Source organism: Vanessa atalanta, chromosome 3 (assembly GCF_905147765.1).
Source record: "Vanessa atalanta chromosome 3, ilVanAtal1.2, whole genome shotgun sequence".
Lineage (NCBI taxonomy): Eukaryota > Metazoa > Arthropoda > Insecta > Lepidoptera > Nymphalidae > Vanessa > Vanessa atalanta.
Genome location: NC_061873.1, coordinates 8,049,744 through 8,071,438, shown reverse-complemented (window position 1 = coordinate 8,071,438; position 21,695 = coordinate 8,049,744). Strand labels below are relative to the sequence as shown.

Sequence of the window (21,695 nt, the reverse complement as noted above, 5' to 3'; positions counted from 1 at the left end):
TTGCTAATGCTTTAAATTACCATCAAATTTTAAACTTTTTATTCAAATACATTATGTATGAAGTACAACTAATCACTACAAAAAAACAATAAAATAAATACATTAGTAATACAGTATATTTTTTTACTCATCAATTTTGTTAACTTCATGGCACGGATCAATTTAAATTTGTCTTATAATCACTACACAATCATTGCACATGATATTTCATAAACACATCTTGGCGTCCGTCCAATTTGTAAAAAGTGATATGTGTTCTCTTAATTCGACTTATAAAAACTTAAGTCATATTATTGTTTTTTTAAAAAGTCTATGGTATAAATTAAATGACAAAATGTTTGTGCGGTTTTATTATTTTAATAAAACTTAGTGGACAAATTTTTAAATAATATCACAATTTCAATTTCACAATTACGAATACCGAATATACATTAATTATCATAAAAGTTTCTATGTTGCAATTTCAGGTTCGCAAAACAAGCGTCCGAATGACTGCGATAAAGGAATACCCTTTCGACCTGAGTGATTTAAAAAATCAAAACAGCGATACACGCATATCGAGACCAACCGACCAACTATCATCTAATCAAGTATTTACAATCACCCCGAGTACTCCCTCTAACGACGGTAAAAGAAAAGTTTCCATAATGGCCGACGAAGGAAGCAAAGATCGAGAAAACCTGCCTTCGGAACGGTAAGATTTGTAACATATACATTGACTTATTACTTGACATAATTATAAATATATATAAGACCATGTATTGACAGCAACCCTTAAATAACATTTAGGAAATTCCGATAATCAATAAATATTCAATTTAAAATTATAATATCAAATATCAACTATGAATCTATTAAATCTTTTATGCCTATGCAGGACATTACACAACGTTTTTTCTAGAAATATCAATATCATTTTATTGCGTAAAATTAGGACGTTTATTAACATTTTAATAAAACGTATATCAAATATTATTTTTAGTTACTTAACAAATTATATTATGAAAAAACTGAAAATAATTTTATATTATTGCTGTGTGAAATCATTTGATTTCAACATATACTTGAAATAAAGACATATTATTTTAGTTTTATCCGATTTTTTTACGATTTATTATAATTATGGTATTTGTTTATCAAACCTTATTATGGATCAAAATATATTCTTTTAAAGTATTTCATAGTCATTTTACAAGATTGAACTGTAATTAGCTTTATAAGCGTTTTGAATTGTAGATTCCACCGACTCAGAAATATAGAGGAAATTTTATTAACATTTATTCCATATTCTATTACATATTCTAACACATACGTGTTTAATGTCCTGATTCTTATGGGCTTGGAAAATATCTATACGTCTTTACTTAATTAAAATAAAACGTTTGCAATTGCCCGATATATTGTTAGTTAATCATCACTACTCAAAAAATTACTTATTCAGGCGCGGCAAAAAATGACAAATTGTACCGAAATTATATTTAATATTCACAATATTGTATAAATATTACAATTAGTGTAGTATGAATACGAGAAGGCTTAATTACACTTATAATCTACTGAAATATATGTATTTTTCTTATCTATATAAACGTTATCTATATAAATATGTGTATATTAGTATATTGCGTTTATTTCATAAAATTAGATTCTAAGCAATATAGTTTTTTTATATACAATTTGTTATAAATAAAATTTGACGGTAAGTTATTTCGTGTACTATATTATTATTATCTCAGAGTAAAAGATTTCAACGCTCATACTGATATATTAACCTAAATAATGCATTAAATTATATGGAATTTTTTTAAATGAACGATTTTATGGCGAATATAAATCATTGAAATTTAACATATGCAAGAACATTTTAAGTGAAAAATGTAAATAATGAGCTTAGATAATTTTAGAGATCATCATCATTAAACTCTACGTTAGTATAGAACTATTAACTCCCTTTTATTATTAAAATTATATTTGTTTTTAAATCTTCTACGTCTCATTTCTTAAGCGACTTGTACGATGTTGTTCTTTTACCAGACTGATCGATTTGTATGCTCAACGTACTTTATATTAACTTGAATGCGTACCCACTCATTGCTATAACACAATAACGTTTAACTTATATAATTTACATCCTTCTCTTACAACCATCACGTGACTGTATTTTATGAAAGGCAGTATTTATGTCCAATATAGTATGACCCGCACAGACAAACCGCACCTTTAAGGTTCTGCTTGAGTTATTACTTTAGCAAGCTGGGAGAGGAGGTCTATTTATTTGGACGTTCCAATATTCGTTCACGTTCGAAACAAAACGTCATGACTCACCGAACAAGGCTGTCGTAATGTATATACATGCTTAAGTCACGTGCTTGTTCGGCTCGTTATATATCATTAAAATTATTCTATGAATTATGACTGTCTATGTTTTGAAAGCCTCAATCCGATTTGTTTCAATCATGATCCAAACACATTTCAAATTAAAAAGTCTAATTAGTAGGATAATTAATAGTTTCCAATTAAAAGAGCACAGATAAATAATTATATTTTTTAACATTATGTAATTATTATTATTTTTGTATTTTTTCTTTAATTGTTATTTAAAAATTGAGAGTAAAGACATTTAAATCGCAATTTATTTTTTCATATATATAGCAAATTATTTTAAGTAGGCGCTTTTTTATATGTTTACTGATACTTTTATTTTTAGAAAAAAACTTAATATTTGTTCACCTTTCCTTATTATAAAAGTTTTGTTTTTTGTTTTGCTTGTGACCGTTAATCATATTGCTACTAACTGTTCCCTACGGCTTCAGCCGAATCAAATTTATTTACCCTCTTATTGTTCAGTCCAGGTGCTATGTTACCTTTATGCCAAATTTAATTACGTCGCCTCAGTTCGGTACGAATCCAAATGACAAAAAGACAGGGAATTAATTATTTAGCGTTTATTATATATTTTTCTTAATTTGTATGGGTATATAATGTCTTTAAAATAAGCAAAGGTCAATTGTGTACAAATTCAAAAACAATTGAAATACGTTATAATTCCATACATCTCTTTTATCCTATTTATTTACTTTGCGTATCTCGGCAAGAAAAACTATGATAATAAACATTGATAAGTTGATTCACTTCAATAGTATTATATTTCTATATTCGTATATGTAAAAGGCGCTGTTCCGACTAACTGTCAGCACAGTGCTTTAAATAAGTATATGTCATAGAGACTTGAATTAAAAAAAATTTTTTGGAAGCGCCGTACACTGTCTTGTCATCATCGCCATGTTCAATTTGATCCAATTGTAAAGATAAATATCTGTCACACAAAGTTAAATATTAAGACACAAAAAAACTACAATCGTATTATGCGTTTTTAAGAAAGATAAAAATTAAAGATAAATGTATCGTAATATAAACGTACTAATATTTAGTTTTAATTTTTCGCGTGCGAATTCACAATGTTTGGTGGTAGTCGTTTATAAATTTTCTAACTGTATATTACTTTTCGCACACAAACATACATTTAGTTTTTTTTTTTTTAATTAAAACAAGCGTATAATTTCTGTAACAAAAAAAAAGTTACTATATGTAGTCAAGTAACAGGCATAACGAGTTTTATAACTCATGTTGCTATTTATTGTATTACAAGTCCTAGCAATATAATCAATGTTACGTTACATGCTCCTATATGTTTAAAGCGACAGTTTATTTCTCCTTGTTAGCATGTGGCTACGGTATCAATTTTGCTATTATAAATAGACATACTGTCACTATCACATACCCATAACAATCCTATTTCTTAACACATATTTTTCCTTTCCTCATTTAAACATATTTTCTAATATTTATTAGTTATTTTACAAATTGAAACGAGCTTCAGACAATTAAATTATCTAATTAGACCTATTAAGTATAATATTCAAAAGTTTTTTTTTCTGCAATAGTTATTATTACTTCTTATTAATATAAGTAACTATCTAACTGGTTCGAGGTTCTGGGTCCGATCTGTGAGTGGAGTCAATAATAAATAGTCTTTAGTGATAAGGAATTTAGGGAAGCAGCTACGAGTTAGGAAGTTAGTAGTGTTACACTCCCTTGCCTCGTAAAGCACGTCTGCAGAGTTTTTATGATCGATAGCAATGACTGAAATTCAGTGAGGAAAACATTATTGTCAATAGTGGAGGATATGCTCAATCTTCATTATTATTATTCTATCGGCCGTGTAGGACAGGGCCGATAGAATAATTAAATTCTGCGATGAATCAGAATATTTTTCGATGACGAGAATATGTCTAGATAAAACTATATTACAATATTCACTCGAAGATAGGTTATTGTTTCGTTTCTTTTTCATTTTTGCTATCAAAATAAGTAGTGTAGCTGATGATGTTGATGATGACGGGTTGGCTATCTAATAACGACTGTGCCATGATACCATACTTGCCAAAAATTTACGGCCTCATAAAGGTTACTTAACGGGTGTTTAGTTAGACACTGATTTGATATTCGAAACAATATTTCTACGTGAATCCGATATATTATAATCAAGTTTTAATATTCGAAACTCACTTTACAATAAAAAATGACAAAAATCGCGTCTATTAAAATCTACATTTAAATTTTTTTATAAAAAAAAAAACGAAAAAACGCCTCGCAACAAGACATATGTTGACCTCCCACCATATTGGATTTCTGATGACGTCACATGACATAATGATGTAACATAGAACCTATGACAGTCCAGACATTTTCGACAATGACAATTACAACTACTCCTTCATCGTTTATATACTATAATATAAATGTTATATTTATTTTTATATACAATACCTAGGTATATACGGTGAAGTAGCTCAAAATAAGCCTTTTGATCAAATGGCGACGAAGCCTTCGTCCAGAAATTACTTTTAGAAAAAAAAAAACCGGGAATAATATTTCCACAAACTCCACCACGCGTTAAGATGATAAACAAGTATAGCTTCGGGGGACAAGAATTAAATTTTATAATAATAAATAGTAATTTTAAAGATCGAGAGATTGAAGACAAAATTAGAAATTAAATTCGAAAAAAAAACTCAATAGATCTAAATAACATATTTGAATATTGTTATGTTTCAACCGTAATAGGTGGTAACCTAACAATATTTTCGTATTGTTTCAAATCTAAAAAGAAAATAACTTCGATTTGTGATACATTTTTTATAAACGTTTTTTATTACTATAAACTACAAACCTTGTTCGTGTTTTCTTGTTTTCCAATTTAATATTGTTGAAAATAACTGTTTCTGCTGCTCTTTTTAATTTAATTATTTATATATTATAATAAATATTTAAAAGGCGAAATTCATAAATTATACTGAGTTATTGTGAACGTTAAATAATAATTCAAAGTTACTTCCAAATAATATTTTTACAAATAAGCAATACATATGTATACGTTTCCGTACATTAAAATTAAAGTGATTATTTAAATCAGAATACAGAATACATTTATTTTTACATACTTTGTAAATAAATTATTATGTTCATACTTTAATTATTACATGAATTCGTAATAGTAATACTATATACATATGTATTTTCATAATACTATGCTACAAAAGTCTATAATATTATTTAGAGAATCCAAAAATCTATAAAATAGGTTTTTTTTAAAAAAGATAGATGTTAGCACAAAGCCCTACCACCAGGCAGCAACACGTAACCAAGTGATTATAAGTTTGTGTATGTACATATGTGAAAAATCGTCCGTCTACTTTTATAATTATATACATGCGTGTATATAAAATGTATGTAAAATACAATGAGAAGATGATAACGTCATGGCTTGCCACAGACTGATTTTATAATTTTTATTATACAGTCGGCAAAAACACTTATTAACCCTGTTTTAAGCTGATCCTATGAATATGTTTTGTAAACTTAGATCTCATTGATAAACAACACTCTATTCCATATTATTTATTTGAAAATCGGACGTGACCAATCGTGTCGTTTATTAGCATGGAATTCTTATAAACCGAGAATAAATATATTTTCTTTACACATACTTTCAGGTAATTTGTATGGTAATGTTTTTTGTCTTTTCAAAGTTGTCAATTCAAATGATCTATCCAAGCAATTCCGAGTATTTGCGCCAGTGTATTGAATTGGTGCTCCAGGATTGATTTCTGGGTTCATTATAATTAAAATAATGTTTTAATTTTTATTTAGTTGATATTTTTGCTTTATCTTAAAGTAAAAAGTTATTGACAGTTCGTAAATGGCTAGCGTTTTTTTTAAAAGAGAAAATTTAGAGCTTATTCTTCACATTAATACTTACGTGGAACTATTTCCCCTGATTGCTTCCTGCCTGTACTTACCTTCATCACCGAACAGAAAAAGTACGTTTACAATTCACGTATTCACTTCGACACACCTTACCAATTTAATGGGAAATTAAAGGAAAAATATTTAACGTGCCATCAATCGTGCGCATTAATAAATGAATTATTATCAAAAGATGAAAATCAAACAAACACTGAAAGTCTACCAGTACAAATGCGTGCTAGCATTGTTATCGGTATATGTACCAGACGGTAAATAATACTGCTATTTAAATACCTACCTTGCTCACCTACCAACTATGTCCTATTACTCCTATCGCAAAATACCACATTACGCATGCATCTAAACAATATAAAGTATCTGAATTTTATATGAATTATAATTATAAATGAGAAACATGACTGAAATGAATGAAACATGAATTTATTATTTATTTTAACATTACTGGATATAACTATAATTAAAATAAAATGAAAATGATGACAGTGTTTTCATTGTAATTAATTGAAGAATCAACTTTATAAGTAGAGGAAACATCTTATTTATAAATACGATGCCAATTAAGCCCTACCTCAATCTTACCTCGACTGCGGTAGACATGTTTCGTGCTATAAATAAATAATGGTTATGAGTTCCAATTCATAGTAGTATTCTAATCTGAATACAACTGTAATAATGATTACTCATATTTTCTAAGTATGCATATGAAAGCTTTTAAAGCGTTATTTTTTATTTTATTAAATTAAATTTTGTATGAAAGTGAACTGAGTGTGAGAGTGAGATTGAGTAGGTACCTACATAACTGAACCCTATAGGTATTTGTTATCATAATATACTTACACGGTGTCTCTGTTATATTTCAGTTTCAAGGCCATTCGACATGGAAAGGTTCCTATTTGTTCTATGGCTTACGCAGCTACGTACACATGCTAAAATCAATGAGTGTTTCAGTCGGCTCTTCCTTATAAAATTTAAACATTCTCAATAACAATTTTCAGTTGAAATTAATATAACGTATTAATACAACGTAACGCTTAGCGTGTTTGAATAAATAAAGTTTTACATTTACAATAGACTCTTACCAAAATGGCGAATGATATAAAATAAGCGAATAGTCCAAACTTCGAAGTTTTTAAACGTGTGTTAGTGTGTGTAGATAAGCAAAGTGGCGGTGGTTGCGCGTATAGTGTCACACGAGTCGTATTACAAATGTTTAAAGAGGAATTTTAAACAGTGAGCTCGTAGTCAGTGCGTTCATTCAGTCTGTGTTCACTGTTCAGTAGCTCGACACTTCAGCAAGATAGAGGCGCCTTCATGGCGGTGCTTAAGTATGGCTTCCTATATCTGAGGGTTTACATTTGTGGTTAAGCCATTTTTTTGCACGGCCAATGACCGAGGAGCCGGCCGGCGAAACTGAGCGCACCGAAGCAGTCACGTGTCCGGGGTGAGGCGCGGCGGGCGGCTTGACTCGCAGCCGAACCTTCTCTTATAAGATGCACACTCGCCGCGGCATAGGTGTGGAGCGTGCTGACTCGTACGGCATGCCCCCGCGCAAGCTTCTTGTAACACACGCACGTTAATATCCTAGTTTATTAAATAAGACTCACTGAGTGCCATGTAGGATGTCTCACAGCAGCTTAAGTTGTCACTATGACAGCTATCTTCCATCAGACTCATCGCTCGAAACAGACGCACTAACTAACCGACATTGGTAAGTTTTAAATATAACGTTTATCCTGTTGCAATTATCCACAAAAGAAGCATAAAAAATAAAATTTATTTTTTTTGGTATTATAAATACATATTTTAGCTAAGTTGTGACCAACAGCAATTATTAAATGAAGATCATTTTTGTGAATAAGTAATATCATATTGAACTAAAGTGTAAAAAAAAAACAAAGTAAAATTTTTATTCCACTGGAGACAAGGTAACGACCATAGATTTTTTTTTCAAATAACAAAAAATGTAACTATAAAAGCGAGTGAAAACATGACAAAACAATCGCTTCACAATAGATTTGGGCCAGTACCTCATTTAACCTTTACATCATTGAATAACCCTACGTTTAATTTCCATTGATATAAATTTAATAAAGCGATCGCAACCGTGACATTTAGAATCGTTCACATGTCGGCACGTATTGCTGTACCGGCCACATAACGTACGTACTGGAACGCATAATATCTCCAATGTGACCCACATATGATTAGTAGGTACCTATTTCTTTCCATTGACATGACGGTGTGGTGACTCGACATGTTGCCAGCCTATCGCTTATCAACAATCCTTCCGTCACACAGACAGTAGCCGATAAACTTCAGTAAACCGCATTCGCCATGACATTCGCCACATAAAACAATTATTATTATCAACATTGACCCATAATAGCGCACAGTTTTTAGCGATAAAACTTTTAGTCATGCATCACCTTGTATTACAGGTTGGCCAATAACATTTACAGTTATAACATTGACCATGTAATAATAAACTACAAATAGTTTTTATATTAATAGTAAATAATGATAATTTTAATTATCAAAGAAACTTTAATTATTATTCCTTATTTTTAACCTCTAAATGATAATTTTAACGTGTTTTCCTATTGATTTATACTTAATAAAATGCTAATATAATTAACATTGCGACTATATATTCTTCGATAAAAAAGTTATTATTACACAAAATAATTATAAACTTGCAGAATGTGATTTAAAAAATCCGCACTAAACTGCAGGATTTAAGTTTCTAACCTAAAACCCATTAACTTATTCGCCATGTGTGAAGGTACAAACTTACAATAAGACGCTCTTCAACCTGTAACAATTATAATAGCATATATGTTTATAATTAATAATATATGTTTTCTAACAATTATAATAGCATGCTGTTTTCTCCTAAATAAAATCAACCAGACAGAACGCTCGGAGCACACAAACTTCACCTGTGGTCAGATCAGCTCGCACGAATTATAATCAAGCATAACCAAACAGATTTTTAAAAATTCTCTAAAAAGAGGTGCTTATTACGTTCAATCATTTAAAATAGCCTAAGTAACCATGACAACAAGCGTCTGTGATAATAATGAGCATGAGAAGACATTTGAAATTATAAAAACAAAATTCAAACCAACATATTGTCACTTTTAAAAATTCGCGCATGAGTGCTCGTTTTGTCAAACTGTAGCTAACTTAAAAATTTACCAAGCAATTCTCGTGACTAACTTAAATGTTTAAGCATATACTTCATCTAATAATGGTTAAAAGGGCGATTAGTTTTTATAATTGTAATTCCTAATATTATTGAAACTATGATTAAGGTTATTATTCAAGTAAAACAAAAAACTAAATGTTAATACCATAACATATCTGAAAGATTAAAAAAAACTACACATTGATTAATTGACAACTAAAAGTGATCTAAATTAGACTTATTTATAGAATAAATAGAAGGTCAAGAAATACAGGTACCTACAGTCTTATTAGCTTGAACCTTCGTAATCACATGCTACTTGCTTTTATGGGCAACGCTGTTTGGCCTTATGCAAGTGCATGGCCTAGGAACTTGGAACTTGATAGAAATTCTTTATCTACCCTTGAATACATAATCATCTTAAATTTTATCAACACTGCAAAATTATAACATTTTTTCTGAAATAATTCTACTACTTCTATAATTATCATTATTTTTAAGATTTCTTAAATTTTAAGATATTTTTATTTTTTTTATACCTATGTAAAAAACTAAACGAATGATTTGTAATTTTCTTTCGAACACCATAACAAATGCTAAAGGTTACAGCGTTTTCTATTTTTAAGGTATTCGTGCATGAAATTATGAAATCGATTCAATCAAGCAGATTATTAAAGTATTCGCATACCTCGTGATATTAGACTGATCCCCCGACGTACGACAAATAAAATTGTGACCCCAATTTGAATCTTGTTATTTTTAATTAAAACTGGTTTCGGTGTTCGTTTAAGTAAATTTGTTTTAAAAAAGTTGTATCGTAATTGGGCGTTGCCAATGTCTTGAAAGTTGAGTTGAGTACAGCGTATTGCATCATTTTCTAACGAAATTGTAAATTATTCCATTTACTAAGTACGAAATATGTTTACAGGAATGGCCGAGTATCAGCTCAAGCAGAAGGGCCATCGCGCCGCAAAAGTAACCTTCACAATGCCATGGCGGCAGAAATCGACACCTCATGGGGTAACATTAATTTAAAGTATTTAATACAATTAAAAAGACTTGAGAAAAGAGAAAAAATTAACTTAATAAATTACTTTGAAACTCTTAACGTTGTCTGCACCAAACTTTTTAATAATTCATTATTATAGTATATTTAAGTATAGAAATAAAGTCGATATAAATATATTGAATTTGTACACTTTAAAATGTTCTCATTTTCGCAAAATCGTTATTTTCATTATGACCTTTCGGTGTATTAAAATATCTGATTTATAAATTAAGAAATGTATTAATTATCAAGGATGAATTGCATAAATGTCATCGAAGAATGATGTAGGTTTAAGAATACCCAATCTCTTATAAAATCTATATATTTAGAACCGAAATCGAATATTATAGAGAACATTGTATACGATAAAAATGCTTGTGAAACAGACATATGTTTTAAAGGAACACCTGTAATATCACACGGTTACATCCATCATAGACGGCACTTTATTGACATTCGACGCGAGTTAACTACATCTTTGTTCTTCAGATCGACCAGCACACATCGAAGGAAGATATAAGAAATACTCAACAACATCTTCTATTTATTCGAAGAAAGCTTTATCACATCAAAGTGAACATATCGAAAGGTAACAAAACAATAATCCATTCGTTTCACACGAGTACGCAATGTGTTCGTTATATAAGCAGTATTAATTGACTGTCCGAATTAAATCAATAAACTTAAAAAATGCTTTATTATTCAATTTAATTCATATAAATACTATTCATAGATCGTGGTGGTACGCGTGCTGTCAGAAGTGTCACACAGAAGAATCCGGGATTCCATCGTGGGAACCTCCTCACTGGCAGAAAATATGCCCTTATCCTTTGTGTCCTTCGTACAGGCGGTTTGCTCAAAACGTTTCCATATTGCTTATTGGTGAGTACCTAGTATTATAATTCTATTACATTGATTTCTTTACTTATGTACGTGTAAATCGCATACGGTATACTTTTATACTAATTGTTGTTGATTTCTTACTGCGCGTTACTTTGAATTATCAAATCGAAGTAAAAACGTAATTATATTAACACGTATGTCGCAACTGAATTATAATATGCCATGATACTTTCGTTTTGTATAACAAAGATTTTTTTAATAAGATATAATATACTTATAATTTTTGTTAAATCGCGTTACGGGCATTTTAAACTAGCGGGATTAATGATATATGCATATTTACTGTAAAGTTAAACCGTATCGATGGTTTCTTTGCTAGCTTATAAGGGTAAAGATTCTGAGATCCTGGGTAAATTTTAGTTTCTCGGAACTAACTAAGAATAGGACTACCAAATTTTTAAGAAGTTTGCCGTGGTACTAATGAATCTGGTGGCTACTATTAAACACGTTAAAGCTGCTGGTCCTGCAGCTGATTTCATATTTGTGCGCATACCTGTACGCTATAATAAATAAATCTACGCAGTTACTCTGCGTTACTGCGATCGTATTGAAGATATTATGAATTAAACACTTAACAATGTGATCTCTTTCAGGTATAATGGTATGGGTATTAGTATGGATAATATTGGGGGATACAGCGGCGCCGGGTGGCCAACTATTCATGCTGGCTGTCCTAACCATTGCCGCGCACTTCGGAGGCTGGCTTATAATGAAAGTCACCACGCTGCCGCCGCTTATAGGAATGCTAATTGTAGGGATAATTATGAAGAACATCGGCTTTGTCAACTTTGATGCGGATTATCAGCACGTCGCATCGTACATAAGGTATGTATAATTAAACCAGTAATCAATACAGTAGGTACGTGTCATTTCCATCACTGTTGATGAATGATCCTGATGAATGATATACACCTGCACAAATCGAGGAGTTTAGGACTACACTTATAGTTTGTACAAAAATACATTACAATTACTATTTTCAGTTACTAAACTTTGTTTACTATTACGATATCATTACAAATATCTTGACTAATTTATTGCTTATCGATCCCCTTTAATGAGTACATACAGTTTATTTACATAAGCTTTAACTATTATAATAAAAATCGTATATTCATTAGCAGCCCGTAAATGTCCCACTGCTGGGATAAAGGCCTCCTCTCCCTTTGAGGAGAAGGTTATGAGCATATTCCACCACGCTGCTCCAATGCGGGTTGGCGGAATACACATGTGGCAGAATTTCGTTGAAATTAGACACATGCAGGTTTCCTCACGATGTTTTCCTTCACCGCCGAGCACGAGATGAATTATAAACACAAATTAGGCATATGAAATTTCAGTGGTGCATGCCTGGGCCATCTCGGCTCTCAAAATCGTATATTATTAACGATATATTATATTACACGGATGTCTAAATGTATGTTTTATATAACTTTCGTACACAAAATATGAGTTATCTTTTATCTTGCAATGAAAAACACTATTTAAATCTATTACATTTCTCTTAAGGAAGTATGTATTGAAAATTAATTAATTTTATAAATTCTAAATTTCAGAAAAATTGCCTTAACCATTATTTTAACACGAGCGGGTCTCGATCTGGATCCAACTGCAATGAAAAAATTCTTCTTCACTGTTATTAAACTTGCATTACTGCCTTGGGCAATTGAGTGCGGCCTGTGTGCCGTTATGTGTAACCTTTTACTTGGATTGCCTTGGGACTGGGGTGAGTTGATATAACATCATTAATGGTGTCAAGATAAAGTGTCGTGTGCTGACCTTATTTCTAACAGAACAATTGTTTCAGCTTTTCTCCTGGGATCGATTTTCGCCGCAGTGTCGCCGGCGGTAATCGTGCCTTGCTTGTTCCGTCTTCGAGAAAAAGGTTACGGTGTCTCTAAGGGAATACCGACATTAGTACTCGCAGTATCGGGTATCGATGACGCTGCCAGTGTTGCTATTTTCGGCATCGTTTCGTCTATCATGTTTTCCAGTGCTTCTCTTACTACGAATATTATTCAGGTATATTGGATAATGAATTAGACTACATTAATTTTCTGACATTAAATACCGTATTTACACTATGATATCGTTAAATCTATGTAATTTCAGGGTCCACTTAGTGTTATAGGAGGTGTTGCTTTTGGCGTGTTCTGTGGATATCTTGTTAAATACATTCCAGAAAGAAATGATGCTTTCTTAGTACCGATAAGAGTGCTGTTACTACTAACTGGTGGTCTTATGTCAGTGCTCGGTTCGGAAGAAATTGGCTGGGGCGGAGGTGGTGAGTAAATTTAAATTATTATTTATTATATAAATAAAATATATTCATTATTGTACTAAACTAATACATATTTTACATAATAACAATATACCAAAAAAAATATTTAATTAATTTAAATGTGAATTGTTGATTACCACTGCACGGTAATATTACAATTTCAGTGTTTTTTTGCGGAATAATATTGTTTTATAACTGGAATATAGTTTCGAAAAGCGAAACATTAGTAACACACGCGTATAGCGTGATTGATTCATGATTGTATGCACACTTTTAGATTACCTCCTATGTACTTTCACTCGAACAATACCATGTTATAAGTACAAACGCAGACATGCCATATAACAGTTTGTAACAAAACCCTCTCATTTTTGTACTAATTATTGTCTTTTCAAGTTGCTACAGTATATACGTTTTTGTTATATAAGTATAATTTTAATTTGAAAAAAATATGACGACCACATCGCATCTACAAATAGTATAAAACAAAATCGCTAAGTTTGTTTTTTTTTATTTATTTATTTTCTTAAAACTTATATGTAACATTACGGTAAGCCAATGCCCTAGCTAAGTCGACTACCAAAACATTATTGTAATAATTCCTCAGTTTACATTTAAATTTAACAATATAAATCAATTTATAAAACAAATTAAAAATAATCAATAACTTAAAGTCAAAATAAGCCACTTATTTCGCACCATTCAATGAATTTAAATAGATTTAATTATATATCTTATAATTATATGGTTTTCATTAATAGAAAGAGCGATAAAAGTGGGAGATATGTACATATAAATTATTAAAACATTATTAACGCTGGCTTTACCTTAGGAGATACATTAAAAATTGTATTAGAAAATTGTAGATCTTAAATCTACAAAAATATTCTAATGTACACTCATAATAACTATTTTTACCTATTACAGAGTAATAAAAAACATTATTTTATATGCGAAGCTATTTGCTTCAATTCATTATTAATCCATATTCAGATAAATATATTAGTTGCATTGCCATTTAATTTAGAATAAAATTGTCTTTTACACTGTATCATTCGAATGGAAACTTTAGATAAGATCACTTATTCCAAATTATGTGCAACCAAAAAAATCTTTCGGCGCGAAACGGTTGGTCGGATAACCGGCTGTAATAATAAAATGTTGACCTTGGCTGTTTAAATTCCCAATGAATATATAATCCGTGGACAAATTTTTATCTATGTTTCACACGATTTACAACTTAAAACAATATTTATATTAATAATATTTCTCAATTATGCCATATTATTATACAAACTAATAAATAATTTAACTTTTCTTGCTACGCGATCTTCTTTTAATAATAAATTGCACGTCAGTTAGATCGCTACTAAAATTACACGCATGCTGTTCCACGGATTGGTGGATACATGACTACACGTGTTATAGATTTTCATCCGATATACCCTTGGGATTTACTTTTCCTTCTCTGATGAGCACGGGAAAATTATTAAAATTAATTAATGTCTTATCGTAGATTATCGTGTCCCTCAAAGAGGGTTTAGCCCCGTTTGACCTGATTGTTTAAGTGTTACTGGACACTAATAATATCCTCGGTGCTAATAATAATATATAGGTACTGTAATAATTGTTGTCTGTCTGTCTGTTCCGCTTTCACGGCTAAACTAAAGAACCGAATTTAATAAAATTTTGTATGAAGCAAGCTAGATACTTCTTTTATACTTAAAGGCTTCGTAGCCTTCAGGTCGTAAAAAAAGTGGACGAAGCCAGCGAAAACTAGTTAATAATATAAGATAAAGGAATCGAAATACTAATAAGCTTTTTTTAATAATTATAAAAATATTATATATCAAATTAATTTATATTTCATTATTTCAGGACCGCTAGCTGTGATAGCTTTTGCCTTTGTGGCCTGCAAGGAGTGGGTAGAGCAAGGATGGGAACTTGATGATAATCCCGTTGCCACTGCATTCGAAATATTCTGGATGTTTTTCGAACCTATGTTATTCGCCATCACTGGCGCTCAAGTTGTTGTAAGTTGATTTTAAATCTTTAATTTCTACTTTAATTTCTTAAATTTGATTTAAGAAATTAAAGTAATTTAAAATCGGTAATCATAAAATACCGTAAAATTAATACCGAACAGATAAAACTAAACAATTCTTCTTTCTAGATATCTTAAATTCAGTAATTACACAACGTTTATAAGGAGAATTTTATATTTGTACTGATGAACAGACGTTATAATTGAATAAATTTTCCTCTCGTACAGTCTAGACTTCGCATAAATAATATTTTTTGAAATAAAATCAAAAATATAAGATTTAAATAATTTATTTTATACAAGATTTGACCTTCAGTCCCGCTACTGATAAATGAAAGTCTAGTAACAATACAACTTACGAATCAACTAATTAATTTGTGATTAAATGTATAATTAATTATATATTTTAGCGCTTATTCCTCAAGAACACGTATGTATAATATGTGTCTATTTGATTAGTTCGTATATATAATTTTGCCAGTAAGCACCAAGGTCATGCAAAGGGAGGGGCTGTGCCAAAAAACACCGACATAATAATTATGTATGTAGGGAATTACAGATAATCAAGACTTATTTTTGCATAAATATAACAGATACCAGTATATCGGATGCTTTTCGCCAAAATTTTATTCCGTATAACTATCCGATGATTGGTGACAGTTGCTGTCCTAAAATCATTTTTGTATGTAATAAATCAGATTGCATCCTGAATTCTCTATTTATACCTAGGATCAATAAATTATTTTAGTTTTATTATTTTTTTACATAGTTCGATATTCGAAGTAAACTCAAATCCCGGATTTGAACCGGCTTTCCTTGGTCCTATAATAAACCCCTTACTCCCTATCTCCCTTATGGTTTAAATAAGATAATATATATATTAGCACCTTATATTTCACCTTTACCTGTCTCTATTTTTACAGATTGCAGACCTACCTCCACATTTAGTGTTAGTGGGTGGTGGGATCATCATCACGTGTATTGTCGTCCGTGCTCTTCTCACCAGTGTCTCTGCGGTCCGTAGTAATCTTAACATGAAGGAAAAGATTTTCGTAGGGTTAGCTTGGATGGCTAAAGCCACTGTTCAGGTACGTTTTATAAAAACAAAAATGAGCTTGACAATACCAATCATTTTGTTCTGAAATTGAATATCGAGAGAAATATTGACTGGCTTACATAGAAATTTAACTTAAACAATAATTTGGTACCCAGGTTAGTTATTGAGGCTTATTACATAAGGCAATTATTTATAGTAAAATTTTATCTGTTGGATAATTATTAAAGATTTTTTTTTTAAATCTTCATAGACATTATATTCAGTTACGTACCATTATCCATTATCAGTTATCTATCCTTATTCCAATGAACCAGATGAACTTTACTATTGCAAAATACTATAAGGTTTCCTCTTCCTTATGACAGTTTTACCAAATTTATGTGGTTAAAAAAAAGCATATGTATATTTCTTTCCTAAGATGTTCAAATGAATAGAATAAGTCTCAACAATATAACTATTGTTTAAATCGGAGAGCAGTTAGTCCCTGCATTTATAAAAAAATCGCTGATGTTAAAAAATAATACGAGCATTAAAATAAAACTAGTTTTTTAACGGATTTAATCGCGTATTTGCAGTGTTCGTGGTCACGAACACTGCAAAGTGCTCGGAACGTCGGGATGTTAAAAATAATTAATATACGCGATTAAATCCGTTAAAAAACTAGTTTTATTTCAATGTGTAATAATCGCGAAAATCTAAGACAACATAATACGAGCATTAGCCAGAGCATTCAGATGTAGACTACGATGCATAGATTTTATACACTGTAGCTACACTACAACTTATATATTAATCATAATATATATATGTAACTAATTTTTATTTTTAGGCTGCTCTAGCACCGGTTGCATTGGATGAGGTGCGCAAAATGTCACTGGATGATGAAACGATGACTGAACTTACGAACTACGCAGAAATCATCATCACAGTGTGTATTATGTCTATTGTCATCACAGCTCCACTTGGAGCCATTGTCATCACAATCACTGGACCAAGATTGCTTTCGAAGACTACTAAGCCACCTGTACTAGAAGGTAAATCTACGTGTACTATTTTGTTCTTTTTTAAAACTATCATTTATTGTTTTAACAAAAATAAAAACACATTAATTTAATGCGTGATTATTAAATAAAAATACAATTATTTACTTATGATATATATTACATTTTTCATCTTAATTGTAAAACCATGATACGACTGTGTGAACTAAGTATATGAGAACTTTTGAGCCGAATCCTTGCGGTGATCATAACTTGATAGGTTATATCCTGGAGTATAGAAGAAATGATTTGGTTCCATGTAGTTGACTTGATTGGGAATATTGTTATATCTCGTACTATTTTCTAAATCTGTTTTTATAGGATAATTAGATGGTACATACGGCAATTGATGTGAATAACTGGAATTATTTACAGGAGAGTTTGGCATTCTTGATTGAGGACCATTATTATAAAATGGATTTCTATTCATATTACCCAGGTTGCCAAGTGACTGATTATAAGGCCATTGATTTTGATTAAATCTGTTGAATGAATTACTTTGATTATAAATCGGATTTCTTGGCATTGAACTGTTTGACCAAGATCCCATCTGAGGGATGTTTGGAATGTTGAAACGTGTAGTATTTTGCGAAGTAGTTGATGTCCATTGATATGAACCAATATTTGTATTGTTACGTGCTGTATTCGTTGTATTATAAGAGGGATAGTTTAGACTTGAGCCATTATGTTGATATTGGTTTATTGTATTGTTTATTCGTTGATTAAAATGATTGTTAAAAGGATAATTTCTATCATTAACTGGAATTCTGGAAGAGGTCTTGTTTAACCATGGTGCCGTGGGTGTCGTAATTTGCGAATAATAAGATGCACGTCCGGTAGCTGGATTTGAATTATGGTTTGTATAATTCGAGCCATATCCATTTAAAATTAAATTACCAAGTGGGTTGTAGTTAGGATTTGTCATTGTTTGATTTGTAATTTGATTATTATAATTAAAATAATTAGGCTTAGAAGACCAGTTATTTTGTGGAGCACCTGATGTATTCGGATACTGAGGTTTAGATTGATTGTATGGCCTTTGAGCTATATTTGTAGATGCATTTCCATAAAATAAATTTTGTCCCGGTGGATGTGCTGGTCTAAAACTTACGGAATTATATGGTGGATAATTAAAAGTAGCATTTTGATATGTTTGTCGATTATAAATAGTGCTATTGTTACCATAACTTTGGTGAGCAGGATAGCTATTAAAATTACTAGTATATTGTGTGGCTCCATAAGGCTGACTTGCCGGTTGTCTATACGGATTAGGATTGAATTGCACGCTCGGATAAGGTGTAGTCAAGACAGGATAAATTGACGAATATCCATTGTTTGCGTGTCTGGAGAATCTTTTATTATTTTGTACACTATTCGCTGCTTTGTTTTCATCGTCGAGTGTTCTACTTTTTTCAGGTAGATTAGTCTCCTTATTTTTCATTACATGTTCCCATTCGTCAATAAATGTCGGAGGATCTATGTCTTGCTGTTCTTCCTGTTCATATGGTTGGATTAAAGTTTTAACAAACTTCACATTTTCTTTGGCATCTACGGTTGAACATTTTTTACAAAATATCAAAAATGTTAGAATTAATATAGACGCACAGTTCACCATTTTAAACACGATCATTGTTGTAATTAAACTAACATACATAAATGTTACTAAAAAGCAACTCACAGATACACTTTGACCTTGTTATCTTTTGTTATAAACAATTTATTTACTTTGCGTACTTTATTACATCTATAAAAAATGCTGTTATACCTATTAACATTTTACTTTATTATACGGTTTAAAAGTATTAGGTTAGGAAAAAATATAAAACAAAAAGAAAATACTTGTTCCAATAGAAGAGTGGTCTTTATGATTAAAAGTGAGAAAGTTATAAAAACAATGTTATATGTTACTGTGAAACCAACTATACATAACACAATTATTATATTTTTCCAGGTTGGCGTCGATCACATAGGCCGTCTATCCGTGATATTTCTATCATCGACGAAGAAGAAATAGCAGAACGAGATGCAGAAGCGGAGGCTGAAGTACAAAACTCACCTCCTGTCTCACCCGTACCGACCGCAACACCCAACGCATACAGCACACCTAATCCTGTCACAGTACAACCTAATCATCGCACATGAGACTAATATCGTTTGTTAATACTTGAGTTCCCGTCCACATATTTAAATAAATTTTATAATAGTAGACTCTTTAATATTTCAAACAAGCTGTTTTATAGGTACGTGTTGCGATGATGGAATGCGCCATATTAATCATATTAAATTTTACAAAAATGCTGCTAACACAATCTTGCAATTCCTTACCCGTTCATACTTTAAATATTTGTTCTGGGGATGTTTTTTTGGTTATATTCCTTATTTCATCTGTAAATTTTATATTGCAATAGTTTTTCCTCAATATATATAAAGATTTAAAAAATATATATAACATCTTGCCCTGAATGAATAAAACATAAGGCGTTTATAATGGGTTTGTAGACAGTTAAGGAAAAATGTCTGTATCGATACAAAGTAGAGATTGTCTACAAATCGTCGAAAAGTTTATCCGCCTTTAAACAAATTGTCGGAAGAAAATGACTTTATGAGCTATGAAATAGTTATTATTAAATTGTAAAATTAATAAGGCACTAGTGATGAAAAGTGACAGAAACAGAAGGCTTATCTTGTAATTATGTGATAGTAAGAATACTTCATAAAGCAGTTGCCTGTTAGCAAAACCTCGCTAATAAACTTTCCATCATATTAAAACTTAGGTTATTAAAGGCATTATTTAATTTAAACTATTAATGTGAATAAATGAATTGTATCTTATTGTTATAGTGAATAGAATTCAAAGTGCAAATAAATAAAACACCTCTCATATTACCCATTGAAATTATACTAAAAAAATATCGACAGTGTAAATAAATACTCATGTTTTTATAATATCGGAAAAATATAAAATTAAATTAAAAGGACTCTAGTCCACGGTTTAACATTACATTTTGAATATAAATTAATTGAAGTTTTAAAATAATAAGCAGATTTTTGCGAGCAAATAGACAACTGCAGACGATTTGCCTATTTGCTCGCAAAAATAACCCAGTTAAGTCAGAATATGTTACCAATCTTGGTTAAATGCACTTTGAAACTAGCGGTAGAATAAAAATAGCATGTAAGTCTAAACAGTATTGTGATTATCTACAAACTATTATTTAAATTAATTACTTTTAGAATAAAGTGAAAAAAAATGTACAAATAGATAAATATGTATTTTATATAAAAAATGCTATTCAAGAAATTATTATATAACAAATATTTGAGGTTATCAATATGTTTTTTAAAATTACCAGTGTTTATATAAGAATTTTATTTGAACATGACATTAGAACAATATGGAATTAAATTTTACAAAACTTTACGTATATCACAGACATAAAGGTTTACATACAAAACCTAATATATTTTGTCACACGAACACCATAATATATTATATTGATTCCATACAATATATATATATATATATATAAAGGTAACATATAAATATCCTCTTCTCCGAGATAAAATCATGTGGTACTTATACAATGTGATATAAATAATATATTAAATGTATATGCGCCTTTTTAGAAATAAAGAACTTATTTTGTACCAAACACATTCCTAATTGGGACCACTTAAACATAGACTACTGTAATAAATGTGTCATATTCTTAATTGTTGGAATGGTGCTAAGTAGCCCGCGATGTGTTAAAATACTATTAAAATAATTACATATGCATAATATCTTTTTTTATTTCAATTATTA

The 21,695-nt window shown here is 30.5% G+C and overlaps 1 protein-coding gene across 6 annotated transcripts in view; it reads left to right on the top strand.

The window, feature by feature from the left end:
• The window catches only part of LOC125076316 (sodium/hydrogen exchanger 9B2-like), a 43,831-nt gene extending 22,160 nt beyond the window's left edge, over nucleotides 1-21,671 (top strand). For 5 of the 6 annotated variants that reach the window (XM_047688422.1, XM_047688453.1, XM_047688442.1 and 2 more), the window contains exons 2-13: nucleotides 468-694; nucleotides 10,446-10,537; nucleotides 11,055-11,154; nucleotides 11,299-11,447; nucleotides 12,062-12,293; nucleotides 13,025-13,194; nucleotides 13,276-13,490; nucleotides 13,581-13,752; nucleotides 15,628-15,782; nucleotides 16,717-16,881; nucleotides 17,680-17,884; nucleotides 19,842-21,671. In XM_047688422.1, the coding sequence (XP_047544378.1) occupies nucleotides 468-694; nucleotides 10,446-10,537; nucleotides 11,055-11,154; nucleotides 11,299-11,447; nucleotides 12,062-12,293; nucleotides 13,025-13,194; nucleotides 13,276-13,490; nucleotides 13,581-13,752; nucleotides 15,628-15,782; nucleotides 16,717-16,881; nucleotides 17,680-17,884; nucleotides 19,842-20,032 (2,073 nt within the window). In that variant the 3' untranslated portion in view covers nucleotides 20,033-21,671. Of the gene's footprint in view, nucleotides 1-467; nucleotides 695-7,535; nucleotides 8,039-10,445; nucleotides 10,538-11,054; nucleotides 11,155-11,298; nucleotides 11,448-12,061; nucleotides 12,294-13,024; nucleotides 13,195-13,275; nucleotides 13,491-13,580; nucleotides 13,753-15,627; nucleotides 15,783-16,716; nucleotides 16,882-17,679; nucleotides 17,885-19,841 lie in introns of those variants that run through there. The other variant, XM_047688455.1, reaches the window with a different exon arrangement.
• Nucleotides 21,672-21,695: the final 24 nt, after the last annotated feature.